At 47.1% G+C, this 14,616-nt stretch overlaps 1 protein-coding gene across 5 annotated transcripts in view; it reads left to right on the top strand.

Moving 5' to 3' along the window:
• SVIL (supervillin) overlaps positions 1-14,616 on the top strand; it is a 950,451-nt gene that overhangs the window by 589,455 nt on the left and 346,380 nt on the right. For all 5 annotated transcript variants that reach the window (XM_069648084.1, XM_069648081.1, XM_069648082.1 and 2 more), the window contains 2 exons: positions 10,876-10,965; positions 11,047-11,133. In XM_069648084.1, the coding sequence (XP_069504185.1) occupies positions 10,876-10,965; positions 11,047-11,133 (177 nt within the window). The remainder of the gene's footprint in view (positions 1-10,875; positions 10,966-11,046; positions 11,134-14,616) is intronic.

Genomic DNA, 14,616 nt, shown 5'->3' with positions numbered 1-14,616 from the left:
CCCTAGCCCCATGTATCCCCGGGGGATTATCTCTCCTTTCTTTCGATGTGCACACTGGGCCTTTGACAGCATGTCATGGGACTGACTGCAGGCCCTTTTGCCCGTGGATGGATTTGGCCTGTCCTTCACCTTCACCAAGCTGATCATGGCAAATTTTCAAATCCCATTCACCACCATAAAGTCAACACTCTCATGTCATCTTCACTTCCCCTGAGTAGGGGCATAAGAAAAGGCTGTCCCTTGTCCCCCTTAGTCTTTGCACTGGCGATGCAACCTCTGGCACAGATGATGCCACATAATTCCCACATCTTGGGCCCAACTTAATGGGGGATCCACATAAGGTGGCATTATATGCTGATATTATTTGCCTTCTCCAAAATCTCCTGACTTCACTTACAGCACTCCTTGACCTACTGCAGAGATTTGTTTTTTACATACAGCTTCTTCCGCATTAATCACCAGAAGTCAGTGGGGTTGGCAATAATTCAAGCCTTACAATCTGCTTTCCCTTTTAAGTGGACTTTCCAGGAAATTACATTTTTGGGAGTTTACATCACTAATACTACTACTTACTTATGGAGCCCTCCTACGGGCCAACATTCCCGTACTATGTAAGCAGTGCTCGAAGTGTACAAAAAAAAGTAGTGGAACTATCTTCCCTGCTGGCCACCCACAAACCCCTACACCACGTCCATCCCACGTGCAATCCAAACCCCCAATCAAGGGAATGTTCAGTGCAGTGCACTAAATTGCAAGTTTCAACTTCTTCCTACACTTTTATTTTAAAACTAAACCATTCCCGAACGGTTTATTTTTTTAAATAAAAGTATAGGAACAGTAAATCCCAAAAAAAAGCAGAGAAGCATTGCTCCCACCCCCTTCGACCACTGTATGTAAGGAGATTGGAGACGTTCCAACGTTGGGAGATGCAGGAAATATCGTGGGTGGGACGAATCGGTGCAGTCAAGATGACAATACTTCAGAGACTCCTGTACATCTTTCAAGCCTTGCCAATTACTATCCCGGGGTGAGATTTATTATAAATACAGAAGGAGGTGGGTCGATTTTTATTTTGTGGGCAAACCCCCTAAAATTCCTTGTGAAGTGCTTCTTAGGTCTAGAGGGCTGGGCGTCCCATCTATTCAGTGTTATTTTAGGGTGACGCAGGTGGCGCCGATGTTGGACTGGGCATCGGAGAGGTGGCAGAAATGGAAAACAATGGATCAGGCCAGCTCGCCCTTACCCTTTGGCCAACCTCCAGTTCCTCCCCAAATTGGCGAGGGGCAGCCAGCAGAGCCTATTGGAATCCACTAGCTCCTCCATGGGACATTGGGAAAGCTTGCTCTCAACTGGGCTTTAAATCTCTCCTCTGCTGCGAGCACAGTCCACCATGGGACTCCATGAGGCAAGAAGAACCCCCTCAAGTGGTACTGCAAACCACTGACTGGCACGCCGCATACAACAGTGTGTGCTGTATCTGATTCCATCGGGAAAGATGATTGGCCCACAGCCGATCTAATTGGACCATCCCATTGACACCGGGTGGCGGAGCCGGCTGGTCCCAAAGGCTGTGACCTAAGGCCTACGGAACACTCTGAAGCTCTCTGCTGATGGCCCCAATGGATACTGGCCAGACCTGAGCAAGAAACCTCTCCTAGATATGCTGCATTGGACAAACCAACCATATTATAGGTAAGCTAATGCTGCGGCCTCCTGCTCATACACCGGCTGTCTTCTTTACCACGTTGCCCCACAACTACATCAATCTCAAATGCACCCGGCGCATACCCATGCCGCCACCCAGTCCATTCCTTTGTCCTCTTTTCCCTGTTCCCCACACAGACCCGCCCAACCCGCTCCCTCTGCCTCAGACCATCTTAACAGCTGTTTGCATGAGCCCCCCATTGTGCCTGTCTGTGGTACACCCAAACCTCATGCCAACATTGCATCAGAAAATTGTTGCTCTCCCACCTGCTGCACTTGCACGGCCACAGCACCCCCCTCCCCAACCCCTCTGACTCCTTTACGATCATGCCTCTACCGAGGAGCATCCCTCCGCCCCGCTCGACAGCCAAACCAAGCCTCACTGCATCCAAAATGACTACCTCCTCTCCTTGGACCAGCCCAGGCCTTGAGGTCATCTCACTGTCCTCCACCAGCATCTCTGCACCGACGAGCCTCACCTTCGACGATGCCACCATTAACTTGCACAACCGTGTGCCCAGACTACCTGCCTCTACTGCTCCTCTCACCCCTAAATGCATCCTGTGCCCCTCTGCACAGAACATGCCTACTGCTGCTACACCCTACATCATGATTGATATCACCACAAATGTTCTGGGCCCCACTGCCCCATACTTACTGCAGACACCACCAGTTGCTGCAAACAATGGATCCACCTTGTCTCATACCATGCCCATTTTTACCACAAATGCATTGTGCCCGACTGTACTGTCCATGTCTGCCATTTGTTGGCAAAATGCCATGCCCATTGTTATCACTAACGTCACACACTTCACTGCCTTGCACGAGGCTGCCACTACTACACCAGCTGCAAACCATAATACTGAATGCCCTCTTACCCAAAAACAGCCCACCTGCGGGGTACTAGATCTTTACAAACCTGCCCCCCCTCACCATGCGACTCTCATACCCAACCATAGACTTGACAAACACACATACTCCTTAACCTGCATCGGCTCAGCCAGACTAAGGTTCCTCTGTACCCGCTCCCACCTTGCCTGCTCCCCCCCGACCCTACTACTCACATCCGAAAACTCTCAGACTAATTTCACCCGGATGACTTCCATGAAAACCCAGGTGCAAAAACACTACCACCGTGACTCACTGCGACGCACCCATCCCCAACCCTGTCTCTACCAAACATGATCAGCTCACCTGTGCCCATGCCCCTGATATACATGACCTCATCTTAGAAAATTACCTAGACCTACTTGCCATCATCGAAACATGGCTGCACGATGCCGCAGGGCCCTACTTTTCTCTCGCCATCCCAAACACCAACTCAATCCTCTGACAGATCCACCAACCCCGGTGTAGGAATCGCCATCATCTCCAAATCCGCCATCACCATTTGCACCTCGCCCATGCCATCCCTTCCTGGCTACAAACTGCTGCTTACCAAACTCGAGCCATGCCCCCAAGCCAACATCATATTCTACTTCTGTACCGCCAGCCCACCAACCGTAGTTCCCCACACGCAGACAGCCCCCATTCTCACAGCTCTCATAAATACCAGCACTAAATTCCTACTTCTTGGAGACTTCAACCTTGGTCTAAACGACACCACAGACTCCAAAGCCACAGCCTTTTGCACCACTCTCCAGGAAATGAATTTCCTACAAGATATCACCACCCCTACTCATGCTAAAGGCCGGATCCTTGACTGGATCTTGAACCTCAACATGCCTATATCCATTTGCACCAGCAACCCACCGAGCCCCATCATGGTCTGATCACTTCCTCTTCACCCTGCCCCTTCTACCGCCCACAAAGACACACATTGCTTCCCCATCATGGTGAGACACACCCGCAAACTAACCAAGGAGTTACTCGAGCCAACCATTTGTGCCTCCCTTGTACTCCTACCTGACCATGCTGACTCGAAACAATCCTCACTGTCTATAATACCACTCTCCTCTACACTTTAGATTTCCACGCGTCACTCAAAACCACGATTAAGAAAAAACCCAATAGCCACACCTGGTTCACTGACGCACTTACCACCATCCGCAAACAAAAAAGGACCTTGGAGCACCTGTGGGGAAAAAACCCATCCCAAGCCCACACAGAAGCCTTCAAAGCCTCTTGCCAAAGCATACAAAGCAGCCATCACCCTCACTAAATCTACCATCTACAATAAAAGGACCAGTGAAGCAAGCTCCTATACCAAAGAGCTCTTCAAAATCCTCAAGGAACTTGAATCCACTAGACCTCCCATCGCTAGCTTCCCGAAGGACAAAGCCTTTTGCTCCCTTGTCCAAGCTGCCCTAGCCAACAAAACTCACATCATCCGAGAAAGATCATTGCCAAACCACCCTCTATCCTGACCGCAGCGGCACCTTTCCCACACCACAGAGCTCCCCTTGACCTCAAAACACACCTTCCACTTCTCCCACGTCACACCGGCTGACGTCCTCGGCATCATTCAACACCTCAAATCATACATTTGCAAAAGCAACATATGCCCGGCCCCCATCAAAATGTGTGCAGAAGCCCTCGCACCCACCATTGCGAAATTAAATCCTCCTTTACCTTCTGCTCCATCCACATCACCTTCAAAGAGGCCTGCATCACCCCCTCCTTAAAAGCCCTCACTTGAACCCTCCCTTCCCACTATTGACCCATCACAACGGTACCAGATCTCCTCTGAATCATCGACGGCACCGTCTACCTTCAACTCCAAACCCACCTTCAATCCAACAACCTACTTGGCACATATTAATCTGGCTTCAGACCAAGACACACTACTGATGCTGCCCTCCTAGACCTACAAAATCCAACTCGGAAAAACATCTGAGACGCAGGCGAGATTGCCATCCTCCTACTACTAGACCGATCTGCCGCCTTTGACCTGGTTGATCACCACATTCAGTGCCACCACCTCATGTCCCACTTCAACCTCTCCTCAGAAGCAGCAAACTGCATCAGCTCCTTCCTGAGCGAACACTCCAGAATTTTTTGGAAATCTGCAGCAGCTGACCCCATCCCCATCTCCTTAGGTGTCCCGCAAGGCTCCTGCCTATATCCCACTCTTTACAATATGTACACCAATCTCCTCTTTGACCGCCTCGACATACCGTACACAAACTTAGCCGATGAGATGCAAGTCCTACTGAAACTCACCGCAATCATAATCTCGACTCTGCCAACATCAACCGGGTCTACAGCATTATTCGGGTATGGATGGCCAACCACCATCTATTCCTAAATCATGACAAAACTGAGCTATGGTAGGTTATTTATAACGCGCTTAGAACCCAGAGGTATTGAAGCGCGGACAAGGGGATCGAACCTTTTGTTGCTGTGTTGTCTTGCTTCCAAGGCGAGCACGTTGCTGCGGACCTATCCTCCCAAGACTGCTCCCCACACCGACTCAAATGCTTAGATCCCTCCTTTGCTTCGTTCTCCATAGATTGCAACATTATACCCGTCTCCAAGCATGCAAAAACTCTAGGACTCTACTTCGACTCTTAACTGACAATGCAAAAACATGTTCATGCCCTTGCCTCATCTGTAGCCTACTCTAATAAACTAGTCAACCTCTGCAGAACATTCCTGTCCTCGGACAACTGCTTTATTCTAGCCAGGGCTATCATTGGAAGCAAATTGGACTACTGCAATGCCATACTTTCCGGAACCTCAGCTAAAAATATAACCATACTCCAACTGCTACGAAATAATACCCTCCAAGCTGTCTGTGGCATGAAATGATCTGACCACATCTCACAAACCAGGCGCGAGGCCCACTGGCTGCCCATCAAAGCCGGCATCGAATTTAAAATCCTATCCTATCCACACAGCAATGCACCCACCTAACTCAACCAGCACATTTCCAAGCGTGCCATACCACGCTACCTATACTCTTCCACCACCCCATCGCTGGCAACCCCTAGATTCACCAGGAAAAGAGCTTGCGATGTAAGCTTCACCGTCGTAGCCCCATTCTTTGGAACTCCCTACCTTCCAAAAAAAGTGAAAACTTCCCTGTTCAACAAATATGCCTAAGATTACTGCCACTCTCCTGTATGTAAAAATTGCCTAACCGCCCGATTGCCACAATGTATTGAATCTATGTACCTTATTTACTGCAACTCAGTCTAGCGCCGTGATACCTCAGGGCGCTATCAACAAATTAAATAAATAAAATCGGGATTGGGTCTCCTGCCCCCGGTGTTGCAAAATCGAGTTCTCCCCGGGCATTGACAGGAGGGTTTTTGCACAATGGCAGTTCCTCTGGGTTTTACGGTTGAAGGACCTATACAAGGAGGGAATGCCACTTATATTTATAGAATTTAAAGAGAAGTTCAATCTACCCGAAGCACAGAGTTTCCAATATTTTCAACTCTGGGTGTTGCATAATCCGGTTAAACAAGCTGGTTGTCTATTGCCTCTGGGGATAGAGCTCTTGGTGCTGGAGGGCCAGGAATCTCGTAAAATATCCACCTGCTAGAAAATACTTCTATTGAAGATAAATGACCAAATATGGCACATTGGGAGAGGGAATTGGGGATTGAAATTTCAGAGGAATCTTGGCAAAAGATCTGGTCTTAAACCCATAAAAGCTCTCACTACACCTTAATCAAGGAGGGGGCCATTAAGTTATGCTTTCGTTGGTATATCACCCCTCAAAGGTTGCATGCGATCCACCCCGACTACTCAGATCACTGTTGGCACAGGTGTGGGCAATTGGGTGACCTTGCGCACATGTAGTGGCATTGTCCAATCATGCAAACGTGTTGGCAAGAGATTCACTCAAGGATAAGGGACATTTCAGGTAGCTTGTTCCCTTTGTGCATGTTGATTCTGCTTTTGGTGGGATTGTTGTGCTTCATCCCCTATCCTAGCGAGACCCCCCAGCACTTTATGCTGGACTTCTGGACCTTTTTCTTTCAATCCTGAATGAGTGTAGCCTTTTTCCACTCATTCATTTTTGTGGGCTCTGTCTTTTGGAACTCTATTCTTTGTATTCCACCTGTACTATGGAGTCGGTCTCCTCCATAGCTCTTAAAGGCATCTGTGTTTTACTACTGCAGCACACAGCTCCATATGGGCAGTGTTGCTGGGGATCCTTAGGGTCTTCCTTTAAGATTCTTTTTCTATTTCTTTAAGTAACTACAGTCCTTAAGGATACAGTGATACTTGGTGTCTCTCCAGAAACTCTATATTCTGTGAAATTGGCACACACCACCTTCAGTGGAGTGCCAAATGCAAGACCGTGAAGCGACCATTGCTGTCCTAACCCTGTTTTCTATGTGACAGAGGAGCTCTGAAGAGGACAACTCCTTCCCTTTGGCTGGTGGGGAAAAACCCGTCCCAAGACTAACTTGGAAACAAGACATTGCCTGAGGTCCTAAGAGCTTCCAGAGCTGCGCAACCCCAATACCGGGAGATCTGCTGCCCATTTCGAGTGCATAGTTGTGGAAATGCCGAATCCGTCCAAATCTTTGCTGCGCCCATAAGGACATTCCAGACCCCCTCACCAGTGTGGGACTGCAGGAAGCGAAGATTGACCGGCGATCCGTGTCCTTTTTTGGTGCTGCTGAAAAGGCGCCAAAACCGCAGAGTGAACCAAGAAGTTGTTGAAAGTCATGCTACAGGTCCTCCCTCCAGAAGGCTGCTGAGACACGCTGTCCATTGTCCTGCCTTTTGTCACCAGACGAAGTAACCCGGAGGTCGGGTCCAGAGCGCTGGAGTGCACATCGAGGTGTCCAGGGCAACCCCCTCTTACCTCTGACCCAAGCTGCTGCTTGTGTCTCCTCCTTGAGTCCGGTCTCCTTTGTTAGTTGCTGACTTGCTGCATCAATAACTTTAGACACTGGAAGGAATTACAGGAACTCTTCATTATTCATGAACTGCCTTTAGCGAGGGTTGGGTTTTTGGATTTAAGACTTGCCAGGCAAAGAAACCATATCTAGAACCTTGAACTAAGCTCATGTTGCACTAACCACTTATTTTCCTCCCTTGAAGTGATTTTCCTTTGTGTTTGCAAAGTAAATTCATTGCCGTATGACCTGTTGAAAATCGCATGAGTGCGCAATTACCGATAATACGATAACCTTGTCTTTTCCCTTTCCACAACCACAAAAGTGAGGTGCCCTTTGAAGTTTATTATCTAGTATTCGGAAGTGTTCTACTGTAAATGTCTGAAGTATTTAAATTGATTCTGGTGTAAATATATATCTTTTATATAAAGTGCTTCTTTGTTGTGCCTGTCTAGCTAAGATTCAGAGTACTTACCTACAGCTCACATCTGCCTGACTGCTCTGCCACACTACCAAGGTCCGGAGCTAGTACAGACTGATACTAAGAGTTGGGGATCTACAAACCACTGAGCATGCTTACTAAAGTCTTACTGCCAGTAGGTTTTTAGGAAAACTCCCCTAACAGGGATGTCTCAGAGTACTGTACTTTCCCACTAACCGGAGCTAGAGTGGATCCAATATCACAGCTGTTGATGGCGACAAGGATATACGGGGCACGCTTCTGTTTTCTGTAAGACTGCCAAGGGCCCCTGTACCTCATATTGGTGGGTTATGGTGTGGGAGATCATGGTTTGGGTGTGTTTGACCGAATGCTTTTTTGTTCGCAGCAAAGTGACCTCCATTTATCTGGTGGGGGCCAAATTGAACGCACATGCATTTCTTTTGAAAAATATCAAACATGGAGAGCTGGGGGACACCCCCGCTACTCCTGCTATACAGGGTTGGTATTTTGCTGAATATGCGACCGAATTGCCCCGAAGGCCAAATCATCCATGGAAAAAACGGACTGCATACATTTTTTAGGTCTAATGGCACGATTCTCCCACCCATTTCTTTACCTGGAGACAGTGTAAGCCTTTTTTTCCCCACTCATGTATTTTGATATGTCTTTTACTCTTGTGTTCTTTGATTATGGAGTTTTAGACAACTCCTTAGGCATCATCTTTTCATGTCTGTCACACAGCACCCTCAGTGCAGTGACACAGGAAAGCCGTTCAAGCTGTCCCAAGGTTTAAATACCTTCTCTGGGATAAACTACTGTTTCCTAGAGAAAGTAAAGTGAAATTGACTTTACTAGTCTTTTCTAATTCCTAGACCCAGCACACACTATCTTACAATAGAGTGCTGGAGGGGTTACTCAGTATCCCCTATGTCTAGAAACTCATGTAGCAGTCAAATGCTACACTTTCCTCTCAATGGCTGCTAGCAGTGGTTTTACAATGAACTACCATGATTTTTCCTGACCGCGCACACCGGTAGCATTAAATCGCAGGAGCCATGTTTTTCAAGATTCCGTCTGAGATTCCTTTGTTTAAACGGGCCCCAGTCTTTTGTCGCCATTTCTTTTTGGAACGATCCTTCTAGAGTTTGTCTCTGGACGCCAAACCAGGTTTGCTCCCTTTGTTCCTATGCCTTTGGTGTGCTTCAGGACTGAAGACCGTCTCTTGTGCCTGAGTGTCTGGGGTGGGCAGGAAGTGAGGGAGGTGCCCGAAACTGCCTGTGCTTAGTCTCCTAGGAGAACCGAATACACTCTGGTGTGATTGGCTGGCTGGCTGACTGACCGGCAAGGACAGCCACCCTGCTGGGTGAGTGGCAGCTAGGCTGGAATGAATGAGAGAAAACTGTTTAAAAGGTTAGTCTCTTGGCTTGGAAGGGAGAGTCGACCACTGGAACGAAAGAACCAAAGTCAAGCTGGAAGAGGACAGCTGCTGCAACTCCTGGACCGTTGCTTTGCCCGGTGAAGCCCTGCTGCAGGTCTGAATTGCCAAGTTCATCTCGACAGAGAAGCCCTTCAAGGGCAACTTCTCCCTTGAGTTATAGGCACCATTCAACTCGTAAGCCACCTGGATACCATTCTCAGAGCTGGTTGTAATTTCCTCAGAGTGCTGCAGGAAACCGAATAGCCAGGGAGAAGGACCCCATTTTGTGTGCTTGACTACATGTACCTGAATCGAAGATTTGCCAGTTTGCCAGCTTTGTGACTAGTCCCCGTGCAGTGCAGGAGTCCCCAGACGTCCTCCCTCTTGTCCCCACGACTGAGGATCAGATCTGCAGGAACTGCCAAGAACAGAAGTCTTCAGCTGCATCTTTTTCTTCAACATAAGGTACTGTGAAAACCCGACCGAGAGAATTTACCTCACTGCGAAAGTATGTGAAACTTTGGCAGGCCTAGTCAGCTTGTGACCCGGCATATAAAACTTTCTTCTATGAACTACTTCTGAGAACCGTGGCCAAGACTTTTCCGTTTAACTACCAGAACAGCTTTTACTGATACAAGACTCTAGCCCATTGACTTGGGCTTACCTAGTGCATTGGACCAACTCCTCTGGTGAACTCAAACTATTTGAACTGTTTAAGAGTAACTCTACTATTCGTTTTATTCACTTATGCCTTTTTGCTCCTACTTCAAAGTAGTTTAAATGCCTCAGAACCGGATAGTGTGATGTACTGCAGAATATGTTTGTGTGATATTGATTGCCTCCTTTTAGTGAATATTTTCTAACTGTGTAATACATTAAAACGTGTTTTACCAAGAAACCTTGAGTATAAGAGTCTATTTGAATACTTGTGATTGTAGACCTCTGTGTAACATCATTACAGCTCACATTCCCTCTTGAGATGAGCCTGGCTGCTCAGCTTACTACCAAAACCTGTGTGGTACAGACTTATACCAAAGGTTGGTTTTGCTTACGCCTGTAGTCATAGTTGTGTTTAGTGGTCCCTGAGGGTACTGCATGCCAACTTTAACAAGCAGAGAGCCAGAAGGCTTGTATTGGGTGTGAGAAGACTTGTGGGAGAGGAAGGAGATGGGAAAAGATGGCACCTAGTTGAGCTAGCGTGCCTGGGAATTTGCAAAGTGGAATTGGTTTACTCGTGCTACGATATTTTGTTATTTATTTTAATGATGTCAGTTATCCTTTTCATTCGGGGGTTCAAAAAAAAATGTGAAATGCCATCCTGTCAAGTTGAAGGAAAGTACCCAGCTTTTGTTTTTCCTGTGCTATATTCACCTCGGTTTCTGACCTGCTCAGCACCCTTTGTCCCTCAGAGTAAAAAATCATGCTTGATCTGCATACATTTTCAGAATTGTGGGATGTTGTGAATGTGAGAAGTTATTTGCCTTTGTTTTAAAGTTTGCTTTATTTACTAGGTCTGGCATCACCAACAGCCATTACACCAGTGGCAACTCCACTCGCATCCAGATTCAAGAGTAACACACCAATTTCAAAGCCATTTGAAGGTAGGCAACTACACTGGGCAAAAATTTAAAAAAACGGTCAGAGTTTTGTCTATTTATCGGGTGTGCGGTCTTCCTTTTCAGAATTTGAAGCAACACCAGACATGCATTTGGAGTCCGACATGAAGCTGGATAAACTGGAATCTTTTTTGGGACGGTTACACAACAAAGGTGAATCCTTTCTAAGAAAAGTATAAAAAAGCATGTATTTTTTTGTAGTTCAATTTATTAGGTGATCTTTCCATGTCATACCGTTAAAGTAAAAGTCGTTAAACAATATGGTCAATGGTATGCAGACCCCATTTACACAATTTGCTTCACCTTCATACTTTTCCATCTATATATAGCCCTTCTGTGCCCCGTGTCGCATGTACTGAAATGTATACTGTGGCTGGCACAAGCATCTTCATAAGCTTGGAAAGTACACATTCATGGCTTGCATAGTGCATCAGGCACACTCCGATCCAGTGTAATATAAGGGAGCAGCTAGCTTTTGGTCTAGAGCTAGTGGCAATGACCATCCACATATGTCAAAATCTGTATCCCACTCATTGACATGTAGTAATATCCAGGTGTTGGGCTATGTACTGTTTTACGCCTCGGTTTCCTCTGTTGAGAAACCTCTAGGTTTCTGAAGTCTGTACCTGATGTATTGATGCCATCCAATGATGACCACTAAAACATGGGTTTTCTGTTGACTTGCCTTTCTTAACTATGGTATTTAGGGTATAGGTCAGATACATGCCTAAAGGAATTGAGGATTGTACAGAATACAGCATAAATCTGTGAAACTGGCAAGGATGGGACAACACAGTGGGGTTGCTTGCACTTGAGGGTCTCAGCCTAGTTCTCTTAAGTCTCCTCACAAACTCTAGATTTAGTACAATTCTCCTAGAGCTTGTCACAAACTCCGGTTTCCCACCACCAGTCTTTTAGGACTTGTTCAGAGCTCTGGCTGCTCCAGGTTTTACCAAGACCTCTGGTTCTCATGAAAAGTTTGAGGGCTTTTCATAAGCTTCTTAAAGAAGGGCCCATTCCTTAGGTGTCTGGTTTGTTTCCCTTTGTAGAACCTGGCTCCGGGTACTCTTCTCAGTGCACCGTTTGTGGCATTATCTTTGACATATGTCTGCAATCGGATTCTCCAGTATCCATCTCTATTCATATCTGCTTCCTCCTACTCTTCGGCACTCTTTGAATTTCTGTAGCCTATTTCATAACCCTGAACCGGTGGCTTTGCAAGCCTGCTTGGGATTTGTATTTCCCCCGATTGGCTTGTTTTTGGGCTCCTTGATTGGCTGTGCTTCCCATGAGGTTTTGTTTGAATGTTTGCTTCATGATCACTCCCATTCTGTTATTGGCCTGGTATGCATATGGCTTAATAGACAGAACCATTGCGCCCTACGGCCACTTAAATATTTTTGGTTGGCCCCAACATCACTGCCTTTGATAATGTCTGCAGTGCCATCCTTAATCCAGGTGACGTCCTCATTGCTACATGGTTGCTGCCTTCATTAACAGATCCTCCTGGTGGCCATGCCCCTCTACTTCATGTCAGAGGGACGCAGGGGAGCATGCTGCATAATCTTCCCCTGCTCGGTGACGACAGAGCAGCTTAGGACTTTCCTTATCTGTGCTGCGGCAGTTGCCCAGGACAGGGCGGACTTCCTCCACGCTTCACCTCTTGGACTGCCTGGCAGATGCAGCACGAAAAGTCTTGTCAGCAGGACCTATCTCGTCCGGCCACGAGGTGAGAACAAATGGCAGTATGGTGGGTTGACCGGTTTGGCCCGGCCCAACACGCAGATGGGCAGCTCTTCTTTGCTGCAGGCATCCCTGTGAATTCTTTCTTTTCTTGAACCGTCACTTTTTTCAAAATGCCTAGATAATTTTCTCCCCTGCTCAGTCTATTCTTGGGCAGGGGCGTTATTTCCTTTTAGTATCTATCCTTGTCAACGTTCCATATAGCCCCATCATGGGCTGGATAGGATGGTCCAAAACTCGTGACACCCATAACGCTCGGACACATACTGTTCACGTCTAGGATTTCCTTTAAGGGCAAAAATGTAGCCCTTTCTAGACTGGCCCCATTTGGGCCACAGGCTGCAGCGGTGCATACTGAATCTGTTCAACACCTTCCAGTGGAACACCCAAATGAAGAAAAGAAGAAGACTTCTGCAGAGCTGGTCAGTACACCAGGCAGTCCACGGACCCTTACGTCAAGGCGTCAAGACACGAGGTCCCACTCGGGATGCTGGGCCACTTCAGGAGCATTCTTCCGCTCTTAAACGGTCTGCTCTTCAAGGGATTCTTGGCTCCAACGTAGATCTGAAGAAAGACTGCAGGATTCCTCATATCCAAAATCTGAGCCAGAAGCAAGTCCAAGTCCACCAATGGAAAGGAATTGCACCATTCAAACGGCCACTAGTTTTCCAATCTGGGACAACTACTGGTTTCCCCCCTGCCCCAGTGGTAGACTATTTGGCACCAGTAATGTAGTGTGGGACTAGACAGTCCCAGACCCCTTCTAGGGAGAGAGAGGGAGATGCACATAGACGCACGGCGCACACACACACTTTCCTGGGCTAGTGCATGACCTTATGTTAGGCAGAATTGCATGCAATACCCTCTGGGACCACCACATACAATTAGGACTACAGGTGTAAGCAAAAACCAACCTTTGGTATAAGTCTGCACTACACAGTTTGTGCTAGCAAGCTGAGCAGCCAGGCTTATCTCAAGAGGGAATGTGAGCAGTACAAGGATGTTACACAGAGGTCTTACAATCAGAGGTTCAAGTTGAGACACTCGGTTTCTTGGTAGAACACTTATTAATTTATTACACAATCATTTAGAAAACATTCACTAGAAGGAGGCAACTTAATATTCTACACAAACACACTTCCATACCAAACCAATACGTTTCTGAACAAATTAGGCTCCCTTGAAATGGGAGCAAAATGGCATTTCAGTCACTTTCAATGGGAGTAAAAAGGCACAAGTTAGCAGAATAGATCACAAATACTTTCTTAGGCAGTGCAAATAGTTTTAGTTCACTAGATGATTCGATTCAGTTCAATAGGCCAAGGCCAAAGTCAATGGACTAGTGTCTTGGATAGGAAAGGGCAGTTCTTGAAGTAAACGGTAAAGTCATTGCCAAAGTTCTCAGAAGTAGTTTGTGCGAAAAAGAATCGTATGTTGGGTCACAAGCTGATTAGCCCTGCAAGTTGGGAAAGTTTTGCGAACTTTCACCGCGAGAGAGCCGTTTTCTCAATTGGGTTGGCACAGTACCGTAATATGAAGAACAAGATGCAGCACAAGACGTTGGTTCCTGGCAGTTCTTGCAGATCTCACTGTTCCTGAGCCTGTCATGGGGACAAGAGGGAGGACGTCGGGGGACTCCTGCACTGCACAGGATCGTCAAAAAACACTGACAAATTGGAGTCGCTGTAGTTAGAGTAGCTGTCATCAAGCACACGAGCTGGTGTCCTTCCCCCTGGTTAATCCTAACCAGCTCCGAGAATGATATCAATGTGGCTTATGAGTTGATTGGTTCCACCAACTCAAAGGAAGAAGTCGTCCTTGAAGGGGCTTCTCTGTCGAAATGAACGTGGCGATTCGGACCTGCAGCAGGGCTTCACCGGGCAAACAAACGGT

The sequence above is a fragment of the Ambystoma mexicanum genome, chromosome 2q, assembly GCF_040938575.1.
Source record: "Ambystoma mexicanum isolate Mex_15411 chromosome 2q, UKY_AmexF1_1, whole genome shotgun sequence".
Classification (NCBI taxonomy): domain Eukaryota; kingdom Metazoa; phylum Chordata; class Amphibia; order Caudata; family Ambystomatidae; genus Ambystoma; species Ambystoma mexicanum.
The sequence above is the reverse complement of the archived record's forward strand: the minus strand, read 5'-3'. Positions and strand labels throughout refer to the sequence as shown.